This window comes from Muscardinus avellanarius, assembly GCF_963383645.1.
Source record: "Muscardinus avellanarius genome assembly, chromosome: 4".
NCBI lineage: Eukaryota > Metazoa > Chordata > Mammalia > Rodentia > Gliridae > Muscardinus > Muscardinus avellanarius.
Window position 1 is genome coordinate 135399077 of NC_137789.1, and position 27535 is coordinate 135426611.

The 27535-nt window shown below is 56.1% G+C and overlaps 1 protein-coding gene and 1 pseudogene across 3 annotated transcripts; one reads left to right on the forward strand and one right to left on the reverse strand.

Annotated features, from left to right (window-relative positions):
- Positions 1-2389: 2389 nt before the first annotated feature.
- TRIM8 (tripartite motif containing 8) lies at positions 2390-14608 on the forward strand (the record flags this gene model as incomplete). Of its 2 annotated transcripts, XM_080694685.1 has the most annotated exons (6): positions 2390-2959; positions 12260-12355; positions 12511-12744; positions 13418-13449; positions 13566-13681; positions 14004-14608. In XM_080694685.1, 6 exons carry the CDS (start codon positions 2390-2392, stop codon positions 14606-14608), a joined length of 1653 nt encoding a protein of 550 aa, XP_080550811.1. The 2 variants fall into 2 exon arrangements, with proteins under 2 accessions (XP_080550811.1, XP_080550812.1); XM_080694686.1 differs by lacking the exon at positions 12260-12355.
- A 5174-nt stretch (positions 14609-19782) lies between these two features.
- On the reverse strand, positions 19783-20140 carry LOC308262441 (large ribosomal subunit protein eL31-like; annotated as a pseudogene). The gene has a single exon. The product of its transcript is annotated as a large ribosomal subunit protein eL31-like (transcript).
- Between the last annotated feature and the right edge of the window lie 7395 nt (positions 20141-27535).

Consider the following 27535-nt stretch of genomic DNA (forward strand, 5'->3'; position numbering starts at 1 on the left):
TACAGTATCCGTGGACTGACCAATTGTCCTCGGCAGGTTATTTCAGTTCTTTAAACCTCAGTTTCCTTATCAATAGAAGAAAGTAATAATGCCGACCCTGCTTGGTAGTTTTAGACATCAGGGAAGTGGAGACGAGTATTAAGGACATGGGGAAATTGCCCCACAGTGAACCTTTGCAGTTCCCGGCTCAGTTCCGCCGGACTGCTGAGCAGACCCATTGACAAACACTCCTTTCCCTCTCAAGTAAAAAGAGCTACCGAGAAAGAGGCCCAGGAAGCAGTGGTCCCACTCCTAAGAGGTATCATCGCCCTTTTAAGACGCGCGGACCCCCCCCACACCCATGTTTAATCTACCGAAGTTAGTGCGAGTCACGTGAGACTCTCGGAACTGCCCCGCCTTCACGAGGCGGAGCCACATCTTGGGGACCAATAGCACCAGCAGCCTCCGGAACAGCCCCACTTCCAGGCAGGGAAAAGGGGCGGGGCCGGGCGCCCAGCAGCTGCCGCAGCACTTCCGGAAAGCACGCCCCGCCCCCCCGCCCCCCCGGTTCCGCCTGAGCCGGGTGGGCTGAGCCCGGGCTGCCGATTAAAGCGCCGCCCGCCGCTTTCCCCGCACCTCCCCCCGTCTCCCCGCCCCCTTCCCGAGTAGCGGGACCGGCCTTGATCTGGGGCACCCCCGCGTCTGTCCGCCCCGTCCCGGCGCGCCGTGGCCCCCTGCCCTCCCGCGTCCCCACCCCGCCAGCGCGCTCCGTCCCGAGCCCATTGTACCCCGGGCGGGCGCGGACTCGGGCCGGGCGGCGGTGGGGGAGCGGGCCCGTGCGCCCCGCCAGGGTCCCGGCCGGCCCTCCCCCCGCCCTCTCGCGGGCGCCCTGCCCCCCGCGGCGACCCCCAGCCGTGCCCCTTCCTGGGGGGGGCGAGCCCGAGTCCGCGCGAGCCAGGCGGGAGGAGGCGGCTGCCGACGGCCCGGCCCGCCGATCGTTTTTATTATCGAGATTATTATTAAAAGGGGGCGGGGACCCTAGGATGCGGGGAAGAGGGCTAGAGACACAGCTATTTTTATTAAACAGATTATTCCTGAAATAATAATAATACGCACAAGATGGCTGAAGGTGGCTGTGATGAGTGTTGGGGTTGGGGGGTGGTTTCTTCCTTTTTTTTTTTTTTTTTTTTTTTTGATCTGAGGATAAAGCTCTGAAGCGACAGCCGCTGCGGAGACCCTGCCCGGAGCGCCCTCCCCTCCCTCGAGGAGCCGCGGGCGGACGGACGGACGGACCCACGGACGGAGCGACGGGCGAGCCCGCCCCGGACGCGTCGCCCGGCAGCCGGGGGCCGCGGGCGCTCCCTCGCCGCTCCACCGACTTCTTCCAATTCTCATCTTTTTTTTTTTTTTTTTGGAAAGGCCCGGGGTGGGTGGAGCAGAGGTGGAGAGAAATCAGGACTTGGCATTTTTTCCCCTCTCTCTCTCCTAATTTGCTGGAGGCCGCCGGCCCTCCCCTTGGAGAGGGGGGCACCACCGAAAAAGAAAAAAGAAAAAAAAGAGGGGGAGAGAGAGAGAGAGAGAGAGAGAGAGAGAGAGAGAGAGAGAGAGAGGGCGCGAGAGAGAGAGAGGGCTGCAGGACCCTCGAGCGCGCGCCCGGACCCCGGCCGCCGCCGGGAGCCCAAGATGGCTGGGCGCTGAGCCGCCGCGAGCGGCCCGGCTGGCTCGCCCGGGCGGCCCGACCGCAGCCCAGCCTCCAGGCCGGCGCGGAGGCCGAGAAGAAAAGAGTGGGGGAGGGCGCGAGGGCGGCGGGGGAGGGGGCCGCGAGCCGAGCCTCCGCGCCGCGCCGCTGAGATTCCTTCCAGAGCGAGCCGCCCGGCCTCCTCGCGGACGGCGCGGGTCGCGGGGCCGCCCGCCCCTTCTGTCGCCTTTTTCCACTTCCCTCCCTCCCCCTTCCGCGTCTCTTCGTGAGGGGAGGAGGAAGGCCGAGGCGGGCGGGCGGGCGTCTCCGGCCGCGCACGGGAATTTCATCTGAATGACCGCCCCGGCGCGCGCGCCGCGCCCCGGAGTCGGCCCGCCCGCGCCCCGCGCCGCGCCCCCCGGGCGGCCCCGCGCCCCCGGCCCGGCCCCGATGCCCGCCGCGGGGCGGCGCGCGGGACCCCGGCCCTAGCGGCGGCGCCTCGTCTATGGAACTTGGGCCCCGGCGCGGCCCGCCGCCTCCCGCCGGGCGCTCGGGAGGAGGAGTAGACGCCGCCGGCGGCGCGCGCGGCGCGGGGACCCGGGCGCCCTCCCCGGGGGCCGGGCGCGCGGAAGGCGCCGGCGACTGAGCGGCGGGCGGGCGGGCCGGCGGGGCCGGGCTCCGCGGGCTGGGGAGTTGGGGAGGCCGGCCGGACGCCCCCTGCCCGCCGCCGCCATGGCAGAGAATTGGAAGAACTGCTTCGAGGAGGAGCTCATCTGCCCCATCTGTCTGCACGTCTTCGTGGAGCCCGTGCAGCTGCCCTGCAAACACAACTTCTGCCGGGGCTGCATCGGCGAGGCGTGGGCTAAGGACAGCGGCCTGGTGCGCTGCCCGGAGTGCAACCAGGCCTACAACCAGAAGCCGGGCCTGGAGAAGAACCTGAAGCTCACCAACATCGTGGAGAAGTTCAACGCCCTGCACGTGGAGAAGCCGCCGGCGGCGCTGCACTGCGTGTTCTGCCGCCGCGGCCCCCCGCTGCCCGCGCAGAAGGTCTGCCTGCGCTGCGAGGCGCCCTGCTGCCAGTCCCACGTGCAGACGCACCTGCAGCAGCCCTCCACCGCCCGCGGGCACCTCCTGGTGGAGGCGGACGACGTGCGGGCCTGGAGCTGCCCGCAGCACAACGCCTACCGCCTCTACCACTGCGAGGCCGAGCAGGTGGCCGTGTGCCAGTACTGCTGCTACTACAGCGGCGCGCATCAGGGACACTCGGTGTGCGACGTGGAGATTCGGAGGAATGAGATCCGGGCAAGTACCCTGCACACACACACACACACACACACGCGCGCGCGCGCACACGCACACACACACACTCCCGCCTGGGAACCACCCATCCCGACAGGCTCTCGTGACATCGGGCTGGAGGCCCCTTCCCAAACTCTTCTCTGAAAGTTTGCGGGCAAGGTCTGAGTGAGGAAGAAAAGTCCAGGTCGCTGCTTGGATACATTCCCGCACCTGTGCGCCCGGGGCTCATCTCGGGAGTCCTTTATGGAATCGGGAGTGGGGTGGGGCTGTCAGAAGTAGAGTTTGGGTGTTGCTTTTCTGTTTTGCGCAGCTCCCTTCCCCAGCGTCGTTTCTGTGCGCCCTACGGGAAGTCATCGAGGCAGTGACCCCGGTTCTGCTTCTCCAGCTGCTGTTTATGTAATGAGTGTCCTGGTGCCGCCGCTGTGGCCGACACGATCCCTGATGCTGGCAAACCAATGAGGAAGTAAACAAAAGCAGCCATGTTAGTTTTAGGCTCGATTGGAAACACGTTCGGGGGGTGGGGGCTCCCGGAGGGAGAGCAGAACTCGGGGTGCCTCTCTGGGCAAGGCCTGGACGGCTGGAGGGTCTCCGCCCTGCGGTTTAGTCCCCGTGGCCGGCTCCCCGTGTGTGAGAAGGTGCCCCGTGTGTTGCCGGCGCCTGCATGAACAAACCTTAAAGTATGTGCCTTCCTCGCCTGGAGCCCTCTCCTCCCAGCCCAGCCCTCTCCTTCGCACAGCCCTCCCACGTTTGCGGAGGGGAGGTGGAAGACGGAAAAAGAATCCTGTGGGTTTAAGGTTGAGCCGCCTTGAAATCTGGTTTCAGGCAGCTGGCTCCCTTGGGCTGCGGCTGGGTGATTACGGAACCGCACCCCCTCTCATTGTATACACCCTGCAGCCGCGGCCAATGTCAAAACTGCCCTCCCCCTCGGGCCTCTGGGCCTGGTTTGGGAACTGGACTGAGGCAATACTTCCGTCCCCTTCCGTGGAGGGGACTCCTCCTAGGTCCCTCCCTGGTCCCCTGGCTCTCCGGGTTGAGTCACACCAGAAGGAAGGGGCTGGCCTAAGAACGACCGAACCCTTTTAGAAGCCCCAGCTTGGGGCCTGGGTGTGATATCACTTTGGTTGGACTGGGAGTGTTTCTGGGTGGGGGCCCCTGGAGGCTAGTTGAGGCCAATGGGGAGCTGGGGTATGAGGAAGCTCTGAGCTGGGCATGTTTGTAGATGGGGGCTGTTTCCTGGGGGGGGGCAGTCAGAATGAGTCACTGTTTAGCAATTACAAAACATACATATACAACCGACAAAAGGCTGGAGGGCCACCGCAGGCTGAGGGCGGGGCTAACAAATAAGATTTGCTGTATAATTAGTTTGCCGTCGGATGGGCTAGCTCTGGGGTTTTGTGCCAGGCTGGGCCTCCGGTTTCTTAAAGGAAGTGTGGGGGATGGAGAACGCAGCCACTCCCTACCCCCCACTAGGGTTGAAAAAGGCCAGGGCCTGGGGGAAGTGCAGGAGCCAGAGGAGCCCCGAGGTCCTCCCACCCACCAACCGCATTTGGGGGCAGGCACAGCCCACACTCTCCCCAGTATTGGGAAGCTGCTGCTATTAATAAAGATGGCAGGGCTGGGGGAGGAGGCTGGGAAAGTGCAGAGGCTGGAGGAAGGAGGGCCGTCCAGTTCTCTGTCCTGGGACTGGCAGTGGAAAGTGAGAGGAGGGGAAAGGAGAGGTGGCTGAGAGGCAAGGGGACCGGTCGCACCCTGGGTGTTGAGGGCGCAGATGTGTGCCTGCACCCACAGAATGCTCCTAGTGAGTGTGAGTGCTAGGGATGTCTTGAGCTGGGCTGGGGAGAAAACTTAATTATGCCTGACTTGGGAGTGGGAGGGCGTCCTTTGGCTTGTGTCCTATTTGCCTCAGATGGACCAGCCTGTAGCCTGGGGGGTCGTGGGGGTGCCACTTGCAAGCATGTGTGTATCTTGGGATTTCTGCCAGCAGGCCCCTGATTTGAAGGACCAGCTAGATGGGAGCAGGCACTGAACTTTGTCAGCAGCATGAGCATACATTCCTCTCTCTCCCCCCCCCCTCTCTCTGTCTCTCTCTCTCTCTCTCACACACACACACACACACACACGTTCTTGTGCCTGGTGTGGACAGGCTCAGTAGTAGTGGGTTTCATCAGGGCCAGATGTGCGACTCTGCTCCCAGCATCTGTGAGTCCATCCTCCTCTAGGCTCTCCCCTCCCAACTCCATTCTCTCTGTGCCCCCAGGGCACCAGGGTTGGAGACCCTTCAATAGCCCAGTGTCACTCAAATGTGAGTTTGACTTATTGAATATGGAGGAAGAGGAACCCTACCCTCTGGGGAGGGGGTGAACCAGGGGAAACCAAATGGAAGAACTCCCTTCCCAGGCCCTGGTGGACTGAAGGGCCTTTGCCTCAGCCCTTTTTCCTTGCTGGAGGGAGTTTGTCTTAAAGGGCCTTTGCTGGTGCTGTAGATGAGGATAAAAGGGTTCTCCAGGATATAGGAGCACAGAAACATGGCACATGCTTTTGTGTGTGTGCGGTACTGGGGATTAAACCCAGGGGCATTCTACTCCTGAGCAATACCTATTTTATTTTTTATTTGTATTTTGAAACAGTCTTGCTAGGTAGGTGAGAGTCACGTTGCTGAGGCTGTCCTTGAACCTACAATCCTTGTCTCAGCCTCCTAAGTACAGGGATTACAGGCATGTGCCACCACGTCCGGCTTATTTTTTTTGATTTTGAAACAGGGTCTCATTAAGTTGCAGAGGGCCTTGATAAGTTGCTGAGGCTGGCCATGAACCTGTGACCCTCCTGTCGCAGCCTCCCAGCTTAGGTTCTGCTTCTTGTTCTTCCTCCCCTGCCCTCCCAGGGAGACTGCTGACATGCCAGATCAATTGGCTAGAACTAGGAACCCCCTCCTGGGTGGCCCCACCCTCAAATACTCACGCCTACTTGTGCATTCCTGGGGAGGCGCAGCGAGGGGGCTGAGGGTCAGCACTGTGCAGGTCAGGTGGTTGCCCCACGCTGCCCTTGGGAATCTAGGGGCCTGGATTCCCTCTGGATGGGCCTCAAGACTGTTCCCTGGGACATGCCTAGACCCTCAGTATATTTTCCCATGAGGCTATAGAGGCCTAAGAGCCCAAGATTGGGAGATCCAGGTGGGCTCAGGCCTGGACGCCCTGAGTAGACAAGCCCCCTTCCATTCCAGGTTCAGTAACCAGGAACTGGTGGGAGTTGGGAGCATCCTTCACACCTCCCTCAGGAGAAGGCCTACATGTGCGCGAGGGGCCTGGCAGGGGTGCTCGTGTATGTGCGTGTGTAGTTGAGGTGTGCTGGACATTCACCGTTTGCTTGTGTGTCATCCCTAGGACCCCAGATCAAGGCTGGGAATGTTGCCAGGCCTCTGTGCCTTGCATTTCCCCAGGTGGCAAGTTGAGAGGAGGTTTTCTCTGGGGAAGGGATCTCACTGCTTGGGCCAGTTGGGTTTGCAGCTGCCTGGTGCCAGGGCACTCTGCCTGCAGTGTTTGTGCAGGGGATGTATTGGGACCCTCGGGAGGGAGTCCTGGGTCTCTGCCTTGTGTGTTCACCACTGGGTGGGCTCTGGAGTGAGGGCTGAGGGCTCAGCTCTGCTGGGGCCGGGCTGCAGCCTGACTCCAGCTGTGCAGACTGCACGCCTGGCCTGAGGGTCTTAAACGGAGGGGAGGCAGAGGCCTAGTGTGTGTCCCTCTGAGTGTGAATGTGGCAAGTGGGGTACGCAGGGACCATCCTGAGACTTTGTGGAAGGAGGCCTGCTTGCCCTTCCTCCCAGACCCCTAAGAGGAGCCTCAGGCAGAGGCCCAGCCCCCTACCTCTACCCAGATCTGATCCTGCTGACACAGCGGGGCGCCTGTCATACTCGCCCTATTGATTACTCTGTCTCCTGCAGCTCTGAGTGGCTGTTTCCACGTCTGCAGGTGTTTGTGTATGTGTGTGTGCTTGTTTGCATGCTTATCTGGGGTATATATTTCACATGTAACTGATTTTTTGTATCTCATATGGGTATTGCTAAGAAGAAAAAAGGTGCATGGCTGACTTAATTATGCAATTGTTTCCTGTGTGGCTCCGTCAGGAAGGTGTGCACCTATATGTGTGTGTGCACACATGTGCGTACACGTGCACACATGTGTGAAAGTGCATGGAGTGTCCGAGTGCCACGCTGGCTGTCTCTCCTGCTGCATGTTGAAGGTGCATGCCTTACTGTTGTGGGCATGACTGCTGGTGTGAGAGCTTCCTCAGGTGACAGGGTGGCCGCAGGTCTGCCAGGGGCTTGGTACTTTCTCACGCAGTACTGGTGTTGGGGAAGGAAGAGAAAGATGGATTCACCAGAGGGTGCACCATTGCCCGTGGCAGGTGCCGGAGGTAGGAGCCTGGTGGATCCTGCAGTGTGGTGCTGGGGGACGTCTGGGTGGGCATAGGAAGCCCGGCTTGGGCCCCTGCCCTGGGCCGAGCGGGCCGGCCTGGCCAGCCTCATCCTGGCTCTGGGAAAGCCTTCCTCCCTGGCTGGCCTGGCATTCAAACCCAGACAAAGGGGGGCTTTCTCTCTTGCCTCTTTGTTCTGCTGCCCCAGAGCGCTGCTCTCTGCATGGCAAAAGCTAATTCCACTCTGCAGCTGGGAAGCCCTCTGCCTGCGTCTGCCGGGGCTTGCCGCTTGCCCCTGAGGTGCCTTCTCTCCTTGCTGGGGCTCCTGCCTGCCACCCCTTCTCTCTCCGGGTCTGTGGTTTCCCCAGCCTGGGAGCTCACACTGCAGCCTGAGTGCGAGGGGGCTGAGGACGGGCAGAGGCTTTTCTGAGAGAGGGGACCAGGGCTGAGGTGAGGCGTGGAGGAGGGCTTGGCTGCGGGGAAGAAGTTAGGATGGGGCAGCCCTGAGCAGGAAGACCATTCGCAACCGACTCCCCTGTCTGCCTGCCTCTGCCAGCCCTCACCCTTCCCTCCTGACCTTGCCTTTCTTTAAGGTTGACTTGAGGCTTTATTATTATTATTTATTAACTTTTATGCAGCCATAGTCCCCACACCTCACCCATCTGCCTAGTCTAGTCTGGCAGCAAAAGTTCCAGCAGGGCTGGTCGGGGCCACAGCAGGGGGGCTGGGGGTGCCCCTGACGTGGTGGGGAAGGGAACCCCAAGGAGCAGCTCAAGGCAGAGGCCACTGGGGACAGGTCTGAGGAACAGGTGACCAAATGCCCTGCTGCCTCTGTCCTCACAGGCTCAGGACGGGGCGGGTGAGCAGATCCCACAGTGGCCCCCTCCTGAGCTCCTGAGGCCTCTTCCAGTGCTTCTGGACATAGCTCCTGCGTGTTCCTGCCCCACACGCTTGTGAGCGTGCTGCAGTCCGCTGGCTCACAGTGGGCTGGGTGCAGTTTGTGAAGCATCCCCATATTAAGAGGCCTTGCTCTGAACGGAGCAGGGGAATCCGGTCCCACCCCAGCTGTGGGGTTTTCTTTTCCAGGTGGGATCAGGGCTTCCCCAGGAGGCTGGTGGGCATTGAAAAGGAGGCTGGGGGAATCCGGTCCCACCCCAGCTGTGGGGTTTTCTTTTCCAGGTGGGATCAGGGCTTCCCCAGGAGGCTGGTGGGCATTGAAAAGGAGGCTGCTGGGTCGGGCGGGAGAGGCCTTGCTTCCTCCGCAGCAGCCTTGCCCTCCAGCCTCTGGCCAGCCTGATCCTGTGCTTCTCTAGCATTGGGGTGGGGTAAAGAAACAGCAGCGGAGGTTTCCTCATTCCTCCCAGGGCTGGACGAAGCAGTGCCTCCCCACCTTCTCCCAGGCATCCACCGCAGGACTGAGCCATCTCAGGCCAGTGTCCTCCATTCTCCCAACGGACTATGAGGTGGGACAGAAGAAGTGAGACCCATCCGCCTGCCAGGGAGTGTGGCCACTGTTTTTGCTGGGCCTGGGCTGGGCTCCCCTCCTCCTGAGACCCTGGCACTAAGGAAAGGCATTCCCTGCCCCCCAGCAGTAGAAGTACTGCCAGGGAGAGACTCTCTGGACTGCCTAGGAGAAGAAGGAAGGCTGGAGTTGCTCCCTCGCTGGGAACTCCTGGGGGACGAGGAGGGGGCTCCCTCTGGCCTGCAGGCTAGAAGGGACAGCCCCATTTCTGTCCTCCAAGGGAACTGAGCTGGGAACCTGGGGCAGCCTCTTTCCTACCCCTCACTTGAGTCTCAGCCCAGTACCTCCTGATCTGTAGTTTGGCAGGGAGACCACTATGCACGTGGGGGTCTGGGCTTCAGATGACCTGGGCACCGATGCAACAGGAGTGGCGAGGACTCAGAGGTGCACCTGGGGGAGTCTTGCCTCCCTGGTGAGGGTCCAGGGCAGCCTGCAGGCAAGCATTTGAGGCCTGAGGTTTCTGCAGGAGTGTCCTAGCCACCTTGCCTTTAGGGCAGGCCCAGCTTTCAGTATGCAAGGAGGGGAGGTCAGATTCAGATGTTTGCGAACAGGGACTATCCAGGGCCCACGTGGCCATGTGTGCTGGTGTGTGGAGAAGGTCCTGCTGGAAGGGCGAGGTCTCCTGGGCCCAGTCTTTTTTTTTTTTTAAAGTACTGGGGATTGAACTGAACCCAGGAGCATTCTACCGCTAAGCTACACCTCCAGCCCTAGTTTTTATTCTTTAAATTGTAAAGAACCTCACTAAGTAGCTGAGTCTGGCTGCGAACCTGTGGTCCTCCTGTCTCAACCTCCCAAGTCTTGGGTTTTCAAGTGTGTGCCACCATGCCTGGCTGTGGGCCCATTCTTGGAGGTCCTGTGCTGGGCTATTAGGAGGTAGAGCTGGCTGGGGAGGGCTGTAGGCTTCTCCAGATCAGAGCAAGAGCCTTCCTCCGCCTCTCCTGCCCCGTGTCCTGGTTTCTAGGATGGCTGCTACACGAGTGGGATCTGGCTGAAGCCATTTGAGGACGGGGAGTCCGAGGGGTTGCTGGCAGCTTGTCTTTGGGAAGCCAGTTGGGTGTGGCCGGGGTCATGGGGTGCAACTCCAGGGTCACTCAGAGGGTGATTACAAAGCTGCTTTGAGGGCTTAATCTGTATGCAGAACCTCTGCGTTTACTCAGGAAGCTTTTGCCTCTGTTGGGTGCTCAGGCCTTCATGAGACCTGGCTACAAAGGGAAAGAGAAAAAGCAGCAAAGCCCTGGTGGTTTTTGTTTTTGGTGATAATGGAGATTGAACCCAATTATTATTTTAAGCTGGACATGGTGGTGCACGATTGTAATACCAGTACTTAGGAGTCTCAGCTACTTAGGCCTTCCACAACTTAGATCCTGTTTCAAAAAAAAAAAAAAAAAAAAAGAATAAAATAGGGCTGAGGGTATAGCTCCGAAGTAGAATGCTTCTGGATTCAATCCCCAGTACCACACACACAAAAAGACAGGGTCTTCCTAACTTACTGTGTGCTGACCTTAGATTTCTGATCCTCCTGTCTCAGCCTCCTGAGTACTGGGATTATGAAGCTTTGGATCTTGTAGAGAGATCAGGCCACAGTTTTTGAGACACAGAAAGCTCCTGAATAAAGCTGTCATACAGAACTTTGATAATGGCAATATTCTGGATCTATAGTATCCAATTCTGGCTACATGTAGCTACTGATCACTTAATAATGAGGCTAATGTGACTGAGGAACGGATACTTTTAGTTCGGTTTCTTTTTCCTTTCTTTTCTTTTTTTTTTTTTTTTTTTTTTTTTTTTTTTTGCAGTCCTGAGGATGGAACCCAGGGGCATTGTACCTCCAAGCTACACCCCCAGCCCTGTTTTTTATTCTTTATTTTGAAACCCGGTCTCACTGAGTTGCAAAGGGCCTCACTAAGTAGCTGAGGCTGTCTACGAACCGCGATCCTCCTGTCTCAGTCTCCCGAATGCTGGTGTTACAAGTGTGCACCACGACGCCCGGCTCTAAATTACTTTTTCATTAACAAATTGCCACATGTGACTCATGGCTACTCTACTGGGCAGCACAGCTAGGGGGGAGGGCAGAATGTGGCTGCCCTCCACATACCCAGAACAGGTAGGAACCTGCACAGACCTGGAGCAGGGGTCATGGAAAGTTTCCCAGAATTGGGCCTTGAAGGATGGACAAGGGAGGAGAGAGGCGCTGAGGGAGCAGAAAAATACCAAGAGTGCAGGAGTCAAAACACTGGAGCGTTGGGGAGGGACTTCAGCCTGACTGCTGAAAGAGTCAGGTGTCAGAGAGCCTTCATTGCTTTGCTAAAGTATTTGAAAGGAGGGAGTCCTTGAGGGTTCATGAGCAAGGGAGAGGTGTATCAGGTGAGGGAAGAGCCCCTGACGGTGGGGCGGTGGGGATGGGCAGGGCTAGGAGAGAGGGATCATAGGGATTAAGAGCTGAGATTTGGTGCCAAACACCTGTCATCCCAGTACTGGGGAGACTAAGACTGGACTCTAGATGCAAGACAACCTCAACAATGTAGCCAGAATCTCAGGAACCTAGAGAAGACCCAGTTTCAAAATAAATAAAATAGAGCCAGGGGTGTAGCTCAGCGGTAGAATGCCCCTGAATTCAATCCCCAACACACACACACACCAAAAACAAAACAAAACCAGAGAGAGAGTGTGTGTGTGTGTGTACACACTGAGAAAAGCAGCTTTATCTGGTCACTTCCAGCAGACTAACTTTGGTCTTAGGAAAGCCAGAGTCTCCTTTCTGCCTGGGTCTGGAGTGGCTGGCTCTGGCTGTAAGCCCTCTGGTGTAAGGCACATAGCATGTCTTAGGAGATCTTTGGACTGGGCCAAAGGACCTGTGTGAACTTGGAAGGTTATTTGGCCCTCTGCATCTCAGGGTACTCGCCTGTAAGATGGTGATCGCAGATTCCAAAGAAAGGCAGCCTGGCTTGAATCAGAACAGACCCTGCCCCCAGATCACCTAGGCTGGGGCCACTTACTGGCTCTGTGACTCTGGACAAATGACTTAACCTCTCTTGGGCTCAGTTTCCTCTCCTGTGAAATGAGGCTCATAATAGTCCTTATCTTGCAGCATTGATGGGATGATTAGGTAAGTCTATACAGGAGAAGTGCAGAGAAGAGAGGCGGGCCCCAGCTTCCCCTTGCTGGGGGCGGGCTGGCTGGACACAGCTTTCAGTAAACCCTGGGGCTTCATGGGGCCAGAGAGACTGGCTGGCAGAGGCTTTAGTCCACGTGGGTCATGGGACCGCTAGGTTGCCTCTGTTGTATAGGGGGAAGGATGTTTCCAGGCCACCCTGGGTCAGAGTTGCAGCAACAGCCCCCTCTGATCCCTTCCCCCCTGATTGTCCCTGCAGAAGATGTTGATGAAGCAACAGGATCGGCTGGAGGAGCGCGAGCAGGACATTGAAGACCAGCTGTACAAGCTCGAGTCAGACAAGCGCCTGGTGGAGGTAGGAGCCTGAGCCTGGGGTGGCAGGGCTCAGGGCCTCGGGCGAGTCTGTTGGGTGACCCTCTGGCCGAGCCTTACTGGCTCGGGGGTGGCTGGCACGGAGCCCCAACAGGAGCCCTGGCGCTCACCTGCCGCCCGCCCTCGTCTGCCCTGCAGGAGAAAATGGGCCAGTTGAAGGAGGAAGTGAGGCTGCAGTACGAGAAGCTGCACCAGCTGCTGGACGAGGACCTGCGGCAGACGGTGGAGGTGCTGGACAAGGCCCAGGCCAAGTTCTGCAGCGAGAACGCGGCGCAGGCGCTGCACCTGGGGGAGCGCATGCAAGAGGCCAAGAAGCTGCTGGGCTCCCTGCAGCTGCTCTTTGATAAGACAGAGGACGTCAGCTTCATGAAGGTGTGCTGGATGGTGGGCCCGGGGAGCTCCCTCCCCTCGCCCTTCCTTGGGGTGCTCAGGTGCCCCGGCTTTGGAGCCAGCTGCCCGGGTTCGAATCCACTCACCTGTCTTCCTAGCTCTGTGACCTTGGCAAACCACCAGTGTGACTTGTACCTTGTCCCCTCGCCTGTAAACTTGGGCTCCACACACAGCTCTCCTATCCTCTATCTACTGTCCCTAATTTTAAAATTCCCTGAAGACTAGCAGAAACAAATGTTGGGAAGATCAGGGCCTTTCTGAATCTCACTTGGTCTGAGAATTCAAACATTTTGCTGCAGAAGTATGGATGGATTCGGTTGTGGTTTCCTGCTGGGGTAATGGGTAATATATGCTACAGGTATCATTTTTCTCTTCTAAAATCCAAAACATTCCAAATTCCAAAACATCTGGCCCAGCACATGCAAGGTCAAGGGCCTGTGGCATCCACCTCCCAGGTAGCTGTGTGGATGAATTGACAGATGGCGCGGAAGGTGCTCGGGTGGTGTGGGTCACATGGCACGCGCTGTCAGTGCAGCTCTCCTTGTTTACAAAGATGGACCTTCCCTGCGCCACAGCGTCAGCCCTGCTTGAGGAGGGGAGGTAGGGCAGCTTTGGCTTGTCCTTTCCATTCACCCACCCTTTTCTCTCCCCGCAGAACACCAAGTCTGTGAAAATCCTAATGGACAGGTGAGCGGGTGGCCCCACCCTCACGCTGGGAGGGGGCGGGCCAGGCCCACGGGGGAGGTGGGGCGGGCTCACCCACGATACCTCCTCACAGCAGACGCCCCGTCCACTGCCCCCAGGACCCAGACCTGCACGGGCAGCAGCCTCTCCCCCCCTAAGATCGGCCACCTGAACTCCAAGCTCTTCCTGAACGAGGTGGCCAAGAAGGAGAAGCAGCTGCGGAAGATGCTAGAAGGTGAGGGTAGGGTCCTTCATCACTGGGAGAGCTCTTGGGGCTGGGCCAAGTGCCAGACACTGTCACAGCTGGCGCAGCCGAGTTAGACCTTTCTTCACCTGCTGGCTTTGCCTGCTGGCCGTGGGACCCTGGGCACGTGACATTACCTCCCTCTGCTTCAGTTTCGTCGGTGGGAAAATGCGGATGACTGTCTCTACCTCCTAGTGGAGGACGATCACCCACAAAGGTGTCACGTTGGTCCTGTGGACCTGGGGGGCCAGGTTGCTCGGGCTGAGATGGGGAAGTTTGCCAACTTGCCAACTTTTGCCCCAACTCTTTGCAGGCCCTTTCAGCACGCCGGTGCCCTTCCTGCAGAGCGTCCCCCTGTACCCCTGCGGCGTGAGCAGCTCCGGGGCAGAAAAACGCAAGCACTCGACGGCCTTCCCTGAGGCTGGCTTCCTAGAGCCGTCGTCGGGCCCGGTGGGCGGCCAGTACGGGGCCGGCGCGGCCGGCGGCGAGGGCCAGTCTGGGCAGCCCCTGGGGCCCTGCAGCTCCACGCAGCACTTGGTGGCTCTGCCGGGTGGCGCCCAGCCGGTGCACTCGAGCCCCGTGTTCCCCCCGTCGCAGTATCCCAACGGCTCTGCCGCCCAGCAGCCCATGCTCCCCCAGTACGGCGGTCGCAAGATCCTCGTCTGCTCCGTGGACAACTGTTACTGTTCTTCCGTGGCCAACCATGGCGGCCACCAGCCCTACCCCCGCTCCGGCCACTTCCCCTGGACAGTGCCCTCCCAGGAGTACTCGCACCCGCTCCCGCCCACGCCCTCCGTGCCCCAGTCCCTTCCTGGCCTGGCAGTCAGAGACTGGCTCGACGCCTCCCAGCAGCCTGGCCACCAGGATTTCTACAGGGTGTATGGGCAGCCGTCCACCAAACACTATGTGACGAGCTAACCCGCGCGGGCAGCGGGCGCTGGGGACCCTTCCCCCAGCCCCGGGGCTCAGGCATCCAGAGACCTGCCCTCCCCGTCCTCTCCTCCCTCCTTTCCCTGCTCCATACCCCCAGATCTTTTCCTTTTGGATTTTGTTTTGTTTGGGGCTTTTTTTTTTTTTTTTTTTATGAATCTCCTGGATGCGGAGGTGACATTGGGAGCTGGCCTGGCCAGGGCCACAGGTGGCCCTGGAGTTGGGAAAGTGTCTGTCTCAGGGTGCTGAGCTGGCGCGCTCTCTCTCTTCTCTCTCTCTCCCTCTCTTGCTCTCGCTCTCGCTCCTTTTTTCTTTCACTCCTCTTTACACCCCCACGGCTGGAAGAAGCCTCAGTTTCCCCTCAAGCTTTGGGGGGTGTCCAGCCTTCCTCACTTGCCCCTGGAGGAAGGCCCAGTGCCTGCTGGCCTGTTTCTCCTCCTCCTCATTTTTCTTTTGGGCAGTTTGATCACTGATCGAGTAAGGAATGACGTATAGATTGTGGGACTTTGGTTTGGTTTTAATTTTTTTTTTAAGCCAAGAATGATTTCTCTTGCTCCCCCCTCACCATCTTCCCAGATGGCGTGCAAAGGCCACTTCTCAAGCAGCTTTTGGCACCTTCAGCCTCGTGTGGAATCTTCTAAAGACAGGAGCCCCGTGTCCAGGAAAGGGGGAAAGGAACTTTGCCAATGATAGTGACCACAGCAAAAGCAAATAATAATATTAATAATAATAAAGAGAAATAAATAATAAAATAAAAACCAATAGCACAGCCCTTGTTGAGGTCAGTGGAGGAGGAGGAGGAGGGGCTCCCTAGCTGGGTCCTTGCCTGGGTTTTGACACAGCAACTTCCTGTAGTGAGCACTTTGTATGAATTGTGGACTTCCTGTTCTCAGGGGCAGGTATTTATTCTGTAATCTGTCTAGAGCACACACCGGAATCCCACCTTCTAATAAACATGATGGCGCAGTCCTGCTCCTCCCTGCCTCGGCTCTGACCTGTCCCCCAGGCGTCAGGAGGGGCTCCCAGGGCAAAGGCTCCCTCCGGGGTTACTCTTCCAGCCCTAGGAGCAGGTAGTTCCTCCCTGACTACGCCTGCTCTTGACCTTGGGTTCAGTTGACAAATATTTGCTGGAGGCCGCCCAAGCCCGCCCCATGCTACCTGGCCCTGGCATCTCTGAGGTTCTTCAGTGTGCTTTAGCTAGGACAGGTGAAGGAGAAGCACCTTTCCATGAGCCTTGAGAAGTTTACCTCCTACGGTCTACAAATATTGGGCATAGACTGTGTGCCAGGCACTGTGCAGGACCTCAGGCTGAGAGACAAAACAGACTCTGGCTGCTTGGAATGTAACTAGGCCTGAACCCTGACAGGGAAAGGAACCACTGGGTTCCAAAGTCTTAAGTGTGCCAGTGTGGTAGTGCTTGCTTGTTATCCCAGTCCTTGGGAGGCTGAGACAGCAAGTAGTGAGACTCTCAACCTAGTGAGACCCTGCTTCAAAATAAAACGATAGGGCTGGTGGTGTATCTGAGAGGAAGAATGTCTCAGAGTTCAATCCCTAGTATCACAAGTCTCAACTTTGTTCTGGGGCCTTGGTGGATTATTCAGGCCCTACTTACTCACTGGGAATCTCTGAGCCCAGGAATGTGTTTTTCTGACTCCTAGTGACTAGTGCACCCTGGAGTTTGAGAGAGATTTCCGGGAGAGGCTGACCAGAGTTCTGGCTGCTGTGTGTCACACCCCTAGGGGAGAGGGGTCTGGGATACACCTGTGGAGGGCCTGATTTTTTTTTTTTTCTATTTTTGCAGTACTGGGGATAGAACCCAAGGGTGTTCTACCTCTGAGCTACATCCCCAGCCCTATTTTTTATTCTTTATTTTAAAACAGGGTCGCACTGAGCTGCAAAGAACCTCACTAAGCAGCTGAGGCTGTCCACGAACCACATTCCTCCTGTCTCAGCCTCCCAAATGCTGGGATTAGAAGTGTGCACCGTGGTGGGTGTGGTGGCGCACGCTTGTAATCCCCGCGCTTGGGAGTCAGAGACGGGAGGATCACGCAGGTTCGAAGCCAGCCGCGTGCACTGGCTTAAGAGACCCTGTTTCCAAATAAAAAATATGAAAATATGTCTGGGAGTGTAGCCCAGAGGTAGAAGGGCTTCCAGGAACCCCAGTACCACCAAAAAAAAAAGAGTATGCACCACCACGCCTGGCTGGAGGGCCTAATTTCTAAAAAGGCCCTCCAATTAGTTGCCTGATATTTTGCATGGATCTCCTCTTTGTTTTGTTTTGTCTTTGTTTTGTTTTGGATAGAACCAAGGATGTCGTACCTCCAGCTCTCCCATCATTTCTCTTTTTTGGGGGGGCGGGTGGTACTAGGGGTGGAATCCAGGGGCATTCTACTTCCTAGAGGCGCTCCCAGCCCTGTTTGTTTGCTTTTTTTTTTTACTTTTTTTTTTTTTTGGCCGATACTGGGAATGAAACCCAGGGGCATTCTACCTCCAAGTGACACCCCTAGCCCTAATTTTTTTTTAATTTTATTTTGAAACAGGGTCTCACTGTGTTGCAGAGTAGCTGAGGCTGTCTGTGAACCATGGTCCTCCTGTCTCCGCCTCCCAAGCGCGGGGATTACAAGCGTGCGCCACCACGCCCGGCTTCTTTTACTTTTTGAAACAGGGTTTTAATAAGCTGCTGACGTTGACCTCAAACCTACAATCCTGCTCAGCCTCCCAAGTGTTGGGATTATAGGCCTTTGGACCATGTACAACCTTTTTGTTTTTATTTTTATTTTTTGCAGTACCCGGGATGGAACCCAGGGGCATTCTACCTCTGAGCTACACCTCCAGTCCTAATTGTTATTTTTTGAAACAGGGTCTCACTGAGTTGCGAAGGGCCTTACTAAACTAAGTAGCTGAGGCTGTCTGCGAACCGAACCGCGATCCTCTGGTCTCTGCCTCCCGAATGTTGGGATTACAAGCTTGTGCCACCACGCCCAGCTATATAAATATATTTAAATAGGTCTCACTAAGTTGCTGAGGCTCACCTTGAGCCTGTGATCCTCCTGCCTCAGCCTCCCAAGTACTGGGACTACAGGCGTGCTCCAGGGCACCAGCTTGGAACTCTTATTAAAGTGAGCCCGCTCCCGCCTTGCATCCAGTAGGAGGCACGGCCTTTGCTGGCGTCTAGTTCTCTCTCCACTTGTCTGGGTGGAATTGGGAAGCTTAGAACAGCCTGTAATTTAAGCCCCTTGCTGGTGGTCTAAGCTTTGCTGACCCCTACATCCCTCTCAGGAAAAAAAGGCCCAGGTAGAAACAAGTAATTGGGCTATGCCTCTGGCTTGCTTGCTGCACTGGCCAGATTAAAGCAGAGGCTCAGTCCTAAGGCCCCGCCGTCCTGCCCTGCAGGAGTAGGTGACTGGATAGCGAGGTTGGACCCCTGCTTCATTGCTCCCTTCCCCCGTCTGGCAGGGAGCCGGAGTGGGAGCCCTGGGAGCCCTGGGGCCTTCCTTCTCTCTGTGCCTGCACCTGTTTGGGGCTGAGGGGAAGGGCAGATGGCTGAAGGGTGCCCGGGGGCAGGTGCTGGTGGACAGGCAGACTCCACTCACATCTGCTCCTGTCTCACTGTCCCTTTCTCCAGTTTGTCAGGAGCCCTGGGACATTCCCTATGCCAAGAGTTGGGAGCCAAGACAGAAAGCTGCCCAATTTCCTTCCCACTTGGCCTAGTTTTGTTTGGGCTGATGGGAGGGGGCCTTCCTCCAGGCACATCAATCCACTGAGATATGGAGGGGACATTCTGGTGGGTGTGGGACCGAGCCCCAGCACCTCCCAGCTTTGAAGCCTACCCCAGACAATCACACAGCTGTAGACCCTGCCCCCGGCTCGGGCAGCCAGGGCACAGAGACGCTAACCCGCCCAGCTGTCCCCAGCTACCCAGCTGTCCCTGGCTTTGTAGCAGCAGCTGTCACCCACCTCCTCAGGGGCAGAGGAGGCCCGGACACAGGCCCACTCAGGAAGGTGGCTAAGGGGCCACCCCACGCTGACCTGGAGGGCCTGGCAGAGGGCTTGGGTGCCCACAGGTGCTCACCCTGCAGCACCCCAGCTGCCAGGCCTGTGTCCCCAGCCTTTCCCTGAGGCCGCCACCTCCCCTTTCCGGGAAGGGCTGCACACCACCTCTCCCCACTGCGCAGACCGGGGGCGGCAGCTCCTGTGGCCCAGATGTGCAGAGCGAGAAGAGGCCACCTCCGGGGGCTTTCCTCCACCCCACCCCGCCAGCCTGGCTCTTTCATGTTGGGGCCCTCCCCAGGCTCAGCCCCAAGCCAGCAGCTGGGCAGCTCCCACCCCCTGCCGCAGCCTCTCTCCCAGCTGTCTTTGGGGTGGGGCCGGGCAGCTGGGGAACAGCTGCAAGGCTGGGGGGATCCCCCTTGCAACTGCCGGAAACAGTCTCCCCGCCCAGGAGGGGTGCAAGGGGCCTGAAGGGGTGGAAGACAAGCCTGGAGGGCAGCCGGCACCTCTGCCCCTCTCCCAGGGCCTCTGACCCGGAAGATCCAGCTAAAAGCCCCCTCCCAGCTTCAAAGGGCACCGTGGGGTCTGGAATGCAGGGGTGGGGCGCCCCCATCACAGTCTCTGCTTAGTCAGCACCTCAGTCCCCTCTCTTCAAGCTGAGACCACACAGGGTCACCTCACTCTGGTTCTTCCCACGCCCTGTTCGCACCCACCCACCCACTCAGATCCTGTCCCTGTCCTACCCCACCTCAGACACCTTTCTGTCTCCCATCCGAGGGCGAGGGCGAGGGCGGGAGGGGGGGCAGCGATTAGCAACCTCAGCACCAAAGAGCCCCCTGGGGATGTCCCTGCCCACCCCTGCATCCTGTAAGTCCTGGGGAGCAGGCTGGGAGAGAGGGCTGAGGGTGGACTCTGCCTGTGAATAAAGGCAGGCAGGTCAACCTTTTTGGAGTCTGGGGTGAAGGGAGCTGGACCCATGATTCCTGGGTGTCGAGGCATCTTAACCTTGTGACGTGCCAGGCTGCCTGTGTGCGGTTGGAGAAGGCTTCCTCAGAAGTGCTGTGGGGGGGGGGGGGCTGGGGATTGAACCCAGAAGTCTACCTTCCAGCTACACCCCCAGCTCTATTTTATTTTATTTTTTAGCTTTATAACTTTTATTTGGCTTTCAGTGGTTAGTCCTCATCCACGTTGACTGTATGCAGATTTTTGAAGGTGGTAACGGGAACGTAGGTGACCACGGTGTGAAGTTTGTTGGGCGAGCCTTCATCCTCATTCCGCTTTCTGGACAATCGCACACGAATCCGACATGGAACGTGCCTGATTCCTTTGGCCCCGACGGCTTTGTTGAGCCTGGTATCAATGCGCACATCTGGAGTCCCCATCTCCTTCATGGCAAATTTCCGGATCTCTGAGTGCCCGAGGGGCACGCTTCTTGAAACCCACTCCGTGGATGCGCTTGTGAATACTGATGGTGCACTCGTGTGTCACCACCTCGTTGATGGCTGAACGGCCCTTCTTCTTGCCACCCTTTTTTTTTTTTTTTTTTTGGTGGTACTGGGGTTCCTGGAAGCCCTTCTACCTCTGGGCTACACTCCCAAACCTATTTTTTTACTTTTTATGTGGAAACAGGGTCTCTTAAGCCAGCAAGGCTGGCTCTGAACCAGCGCGATCCTCCTGTCTCCGCCTCCCAAGCACGGGGATTACAGGCGTGCGCCACCACGCCCGGCTTGCCACCCTTTTTTGCAGGAGCCATCTGCGGGGCTCAAGTTGGAAAGGACTCTATTTTATTTTTAATTAGCTAATTAATTTGTTTATTTATTGCTGTGCTAGGGATTGAACCTAGGGGCGTTCAACATCCGAGCTACACCCCCAGCCCTATTTTTTATTCTTTGTTTTGAAACAGGGTCTCACTAAGTTACAGAGGCCCTCACTAAGTAGCTGAGGCTGGTGTTGAGAACCTGCAGTCCTCCCGTCTCAGCCTCCTAAGTACTGGGATTACGGGCGTGTGCTACCATGCCTGGCTTTATTTTCTATTTTGAAATAGGTTCTTGCTGAGTTACTGAGGGCCTCACTAAGTTGCTGAGACAGTCTTTGAACCTGTGATCCTCCTGTCTCAGCCTCCCAAGTACTGAGATTACAGGTGTGCGCCACCACACCTGGCTCAAAGTGCTGTAGAAACTAGTTTCCAGACCCTGGGGTCCTGGTAATGATTCTAAAATCCTCTCTGAGCTGTGTTTCTTTAATGAGGTCAAGGAATAAAATTTGGGGTACTCTTAGATTGCTCCTGCCCTACACTGTGCAGAAATGCTGGAACCCAGGACCTGGGGTTCAGACTCTTCCAGGGCTAAGATTCCAGAATCTTCTTTGGATGCTGGGGGAGGGGGTGGGAAGCAAATCGGGGTGTGAGGTAGAAGCAGCCAAAGTGAAGGGTGAGCCGGGCGTGGTGGTGCACCCTTGTAATCCCAGCATTTGAGAGGCTGAGATCGGAGGATAGTGGTTCACGGACAGCCTCAGCTATTTAATGAGGCCCTTTGCAACTCAGTGAGACCTTGTTTCAAAATAAAGAATAAAAAATAATATAAATTTATTTTATAAAATAAAATAAAAAGGGCTGGAGGTATAGCTTGGAGGTAGAATGCCCCTGAGCTCCATCCCCAGTACCGCAAAAAAAAAAAAAAAAAAAAAACAAGTGAAGGGTGAGCCGGGCGTGGAGGCTCGGGCCAAGTCTGTCCATTTCCTCCTTCAGCTTCATGCTTTTTCACTCCCTTCAGCACACATCCAGAAGCCGTTCTTTTCCCTTCCAGGCCAGGATGTGTGGAGGCCCTGACGGAGTCTCCGGTGGCCGACAGCTTAGAGTCCCAGGATGCCCTTCCACTTGGCGCTCGCACGGTCAGTGCTCTGGTCTCCGCCATGTCACCCTTGGTATGTGGGAGTGAGTGCAGGACACCTGCAGGAGCCCAGGGCCGCTGCCTCAGCCAGAGCTCTGCCTGGAGGCCTTTGACTGCCTCCTCTACGGGAGATCAGTTTTCTTTAATTGTTCTGTAGTTAATTTCTCTCAACGGCAGCAGCACACTGTGATATTTATGACTTCTCCGTGCATTAGATCTTCAGTAATTGGGTCTTTCTTCAGAGAGAACCCATCTGCTCGGCGCCATAGTCTTCTTTTTCTTTGGTAGTGCTGGGGATCGAACCCAGGGCCTTGCACATGCTAGGCAAGTGCTCTATCCCTGAACTATATTCCCCGTCCTATCTCTTATTATTTACATTGAGGCAGGAAAGGGGAGATTCATGGGATCGTGTGCAGATTGTAGAGCGGGGGGTTAGAGGGAGCATAGATTATACCTCAAAAGTGCAGATCAGAAGTGGAGTATAAGCCGGGCGTGGTGGCGCACCCTTGTAATTAATCCCCGCGCTGGGAGGCTGAGACAGGAGGAGCGCACAGGTTCGAAGCCAGCCTCAGCTACTTAGTGAGGCTCTCAGCAACTTCGTGAGACCCTGTTTCCAAATAAAATTTTTAAAAAGGTCTGGGAGTATAGCCCGGAGGTAGAAAAGCCCCTGGGTTCCACCCCCAGTACCACAAAAAAGAGGAAAGAAAAGAAAAGAAAAGAAAAGAAAAGAAAAGAAAAGGAAAGGAAAGAAAGAAAGAAAGAAAGAAAGAAAGAAAGAAAGAAAGAAGTGGAGTATGAGCCTGGCATGGTAGCCCACGCTTGTATATACCAGCATTTGGAAGGCTGAGACAGGAGGATCACAGGTTCACGGCCAGCCTCAGCTACTTAATGAGGCCCCTCACAATTTAGTGCAGCCCTGTTTCAAACTAAAGAGTAAAGCCTGGCGTGGTTGCACACGCTTGTGATCTCAGCATTTGGGAGTCTGTGATGGGAGGGTGTTGCTTCACGGACAGCCTCACTTAGGCCCTTTGCAACTCAGTGAGACCCCAGTTTCAAAATAAAGAATTAAAAATAGGGCTGGGGGTGTAGCTTGGAGGTAGCATGCCTCTGTTCCATCCCCAGTACAGAGAGAGAGAGAGAGAGAGAGAGAGAGAGAGAGAGAGAGCAGCCAGATGTGGTGGCCTGTACCTGTAATCCCAACAGTGAGATGATTACTGGTAGTACCAGGTCTGGTGGAGGCCAGACAGCTTGCAGTTTTCAGGAGCTATCACAGGCCGGGAGTGGTGGACATGCCTGTAATCCAGCATTTGGGAAGCTGAGACAGGAGGATCCGGGTTCGCAGACAGCCTTGGCTACTTAGTGAGGCCCTCTGCAACTTAGTGAGACTCTATTTCAAAATAAAGAATAAGCCAGGCGTGGTGGCGCACACTTGTAATCCCTGAGTTTGGGAGGCTGAGACAGGAGGATCACACAGGTTCGAAGCCAGCCTCAGCTACTTAGTGAGGCTCTCAGCAACTTAGTAAGACCCTGTTTCCAAATAAAATATAAAATAGGTCTGGGCGTATAGACCAGATGTAGAAAGCCTCTGGGTTCCGACCAAAAATAAATAAATAAATAGCCAGGTATGGTGGCGCATGCTCATAATCCCAGCATTTGGGAGGCTGAGAATGAAGGATCGCAGGTTCACGGCCAGCCTCAGCTACTTAGTGAGGCCTCTGCAACTTAGTGAAACCCTGCTTCAAAATAAAGAATAAAAAAAAAAAAAAATAGGGCAGGGGGTGTAGCTCAGTGGTCAAATGCCCCTGGGTTCCATCCCCAGACCCGCACACACAAAAAAAAGAATAAAAAGTAGGGCTGGGGGTGTAGCCCGGAGGTAGAATGCCCTTGGGTTCCATCCCCAATAAATACCACAAAAATAAATAAATAAATAAATAAATAAAGCTCGAGGACAGGCTTAGGGAGACTCCTGGCAATTTAATGAAACTGTGTTTCAAAAAACAAAACAAAACAAAAGGGCTGGGAGTGTAGCTTCAAGGTAGAACGCCCCTGGGATCAATCCCCAGTACCAAGAGGGGAAAAAAGGAGTTATCACAGGTCACATTCCTTTGAGCATGCATTTTCCTCTTTCACTTAGTATTTTACCTAATTATGGTTTATATGTCAGGGACAGACTCACAAGTCCACCTAGGCTGTGAGTCCTGGGGGACGGAAAATAGTAGTCTTTTGTGTGTGTGTGTGTGTGTGTGTGTGTGTGTGTGTGTGTGTGTGTATGGTTCTGAAGATGGAACCTGGGGCTTTCTACTTCCAGGCTATACTCCCAGACCTATTTTATATTTTATTTGGAAACAGGGTCTCAGCAGGACATGGTGGCGCACGCTTGTAATCCCAGCTTTTGGAAGGCCAAAACAGGAGAACTGTAGTTCACGGCCAGCCTCAGCTACTTAATGAGGCCTTTGCAACTCAGTGAGACCCTATTTCAAAATAGAGAATTAAAAATAGGGCTAGGGGTGTAGCTTGGAGGTACAATGCCTCTGAGTTCCGCCCGCAGTACCTGAAAAAAAAAAGAAAAAGGAAACAGGGTCTCACTAAGTTGTTGAGAGCCTTACAAAGTCCCTAAGGCTGGCTTCAAATCTGCACAATCCTCCTGTCTCAGCCTCCCAAGTACTGAGATTACAAGTGTGCCACCTGGCTCCAGCCCTATTTTTTATTCTTTATTCTGAAACAGGGTCTAAGTTGCTGAGAGCCTCACTAAGTAGCTGAGGCTGGCCTCGAAACTTCGAGCCTCCCGAGTACTGGGATTACAAGCATGCGCCACCACGCTCAGCCCCAACTTTTTTCATTTCATTGTGTGTGTATGTGTGTGTGTGTGTGTGTGTGTGTGTGTGTGTGTGTGTGTTTTACTGGGGATTGAATCATGCTTGTTTTTTTTTTTTTTTTAGTTTCTATTTAGCTAGGCATGGCGGTACATGCTTGTAATCCCAGCACTTGGGAGTCTGAGACAGGAGGATCACAATTTTGAGGGCAGCTTCAGCAAGTAGTGAGACTCTCATTACCTAGAGAGACCTTGCTTCAAAATAAAAATAAAATAAGGCCAGGAAGTACAGCTCAGAGGTAGAATGCTCCTGGGTTCCATCTCCAATGCCACATACATAAATATTTTTGGTACTGAGGATTGAACCCAGGGGCATTCCATCTCCAAGCTACATCTCCCAGCCTTTTAATTTTATTTATTTATTTTTGTGGTACTGGGGATTGAATCCAGGAGCATTCTACTGCTGATCTATTCTCCCCCCTGCCCAATTTTTAAAATTTTTTGTTTTGAAACAGGGTCTCTCTAGGTTGGCAAGACTCTCACTGCTTGCTGAGGCTGTGCCCGAGCCTGCAATCCTCCTGTCTCAGCCTTCCAAGAACTGGGATTACAGGCATGTGCCGTCATGCACAGCTTTGTTTTTTTTTTAATTTTTTTTTTTTTTTTTTTTTTTTTTTTTTTGCTGGTCTGGGGATGGAACCCAGGGGCATTTGACCTCCGAGCTACACCCTCTGCCCTATTTTTTATTCTTTATTTGAAACCGGGTCTCACTGAGTTGCAGAGGGCCTCACTAAGTAGCTGAGGCTGTCCGCGAACCGGGATCCTCCAGGTCTCAGCCTCCCGAATGCTGGAATTACAAGCGTGCGCCACCACGCCTGGCTTGTTTTTTTTAATTTTGAAACAGGGTCTCACTAAGGTGCAAAGGACCTCGCTAAATTCCAGAGGCTGGCCTCCAACCTTCAATCCGCCTGCCTCAGCCTCCCAAGTACTTGAGTTACGGGTGTGTGCCACCACTCAGGGCCTCATTTTATTTTGAGACAGTTGCCTGGGTCGGCCTCTAACTTGAGATCCTCCTGTCTCAGACTCCTGAGTAGCTGGGATTTCAGGTGAGTTCCACCATGCCTGCCATTGAAATTTTTATGTGGGAAGGTGGCTGGGGAAGGCTTTCCTGGGAAGGTGACATTGAGCAGAAATGTGTAGAATGTGAGGGGCAGGACCTGGGGATACCGGGCACAAGTGCTCCGGGCAGAGGAAGCAAACAGACCTTAGGCCAAAGATGCTCATTGTAGGACAAGCCGGGGTAAGTGTGGCTGGAAAGGCTGCATGAGGACCGCAGAGCTGGTGCCCAGGGCCAGGGCCAGGACCGAAGGCCACCGGAAGTGCTTTGCCCTGGCTCAAGAGAGATTTGTAGATGGGCGTGGTGGTGTGCGCCTGTAATCTTAATACTTGGGAGGCTGAGACAGGAGGATCACAGGTTCAAGGCCAGCCTCGGCAATTTAGGGAGGCACTCAACAACTTAATGAGACCCTGTTTCAAAATAAAAAGTAAAGTAGGACTGGGGGTAGCTCAGCGGCAGGACAGCCATGGGTTTAATCCCCAGATCATATATAAAAAGTAAGGTTGGGGTCAGATCAGAGGAGCCTTGAAGGCCAGGATAAACATCCGGGGCTTGGGCAGTCCATGATGGCCGGGCTTCAGAAATGTCTGAGCAGGCAAGCTGTGTTTTAGCACCAGGGCCCAGGCCTTTAAGGGGGGGAGCAGACAGACAGCAGGGGACCTGGCCTCCAGGGAGGCAGGGGAGAGGTGCAAGCGGAAGATGTGGGGGTGCAGGGGGCTGGGGCCAAGGACTGGACCAGGCTTTCCCCTGGCCGGTGGGCCTGGAAGTCAGCAGCAGCGACGTGGAGGGAGCCGAGCTGCGGAGGGAGCGAGCGCCGGCAGCGAGAGGCCATTGTGTGTCCGCAATCAAGAGGCTTCAGAGGAAATCAAAAGCACCGACTGGGGAAATGATGTGTGCACACTCTCTCTCTCTCTCAAACGCACACACAAACTTCTGCCTCCAAAATGGGTCAAGTGAAGGCTGTGGGCGGGGCCTCGTGCCCACTCACCCTCCTGGCATAGGGTCCACGGCAGCTGCAGGGCGGGGTGGGACGTGAGGATAAATATACACCTCCCCTGCATGTGGATAATGCACACAGCTGCCCTGCCTGCTCAGCGTTCATTAGGACCAACTGTTCGGGAGCACTGCGGCGGGCGGGCGGGGTGATGTGCCCATTCACAGACGGTGGGGGCCGCCTGCAGCTGTGTGGATGCCTCCCCCTGCCTGGGTCAGCATCCCGGCTCCTGAGCGCCCTCCCTCCCTCCTTCTCCCCCCCAGCCCCCTCCTGCTCTGCCAGCGCCTGGGAGTAAGTCAGGGTGAGACTTAGGCTGAACCCCCACACTGTAGGAATGTGTGACAAGGGGGAAGGGAGTTGGGCTGGTTCAGGTCCCTTGGCCCCAAGATGGGCTACTGCTGTCAAACCAAAGCTCCTTATCCCCTTTCCAAAAGCCATCTGTGGCATCCAGGCAGGAAAACGGCTTTGGCCCTGTCATCTGGAAGCTCTAGATATTCGAAAGCTTCAGACCCTACCTATTCTGTGGCCCCAGACAGACTCCAAGGGGGTGAGGGACCTGGTTCTGCATGATCCTGACTTCTTGCAGCAAGGAAGGCCGGGGAAGGGAAGCTGCTGCCCCAAATACCTGGAGGGCCCTGAGACACCAGGAAGGGCCCCAGTGCTGGGACAGGCAGGGAGCAGCCAGCAGGCCGTGCGCTGTGCACTCTATACGAAGGTGCCCGAGACTGAGAGCTGTGGGGTGCCACCTCGCACCTGGTGGGGCATCCTCTCCCAGGTGGGTCAGGAGGAGGGAGCCCAGCTCACAGAACTCTCCAGCATCACTGGAGCCAGAGGCTGTGGGTGAGTGGAGCAGAATCTGTCCTGCAGCCGTCCTCTCCTCCCCACCACTCACCTAAGTAGGCTTCTGAGTGTGGCTTCAGGGACCTGGACCAGGGCTTGCTGAGTTCCGGGTAGGAAGGGAAGCAGGGAGCCCGCTAGAGCCCAAGTTACAGCAGCCTCCGGACCTCCCTCCTCCCCTCTCCTCTCCTCTCCTCTCCTCTCCTCCTCCTCCCCCTCCTCTCCTCCTCTCCTCTCCTCTTTCTCCCCTCCCCTCCTCTCCCTTTCTTCACTCCCCCTC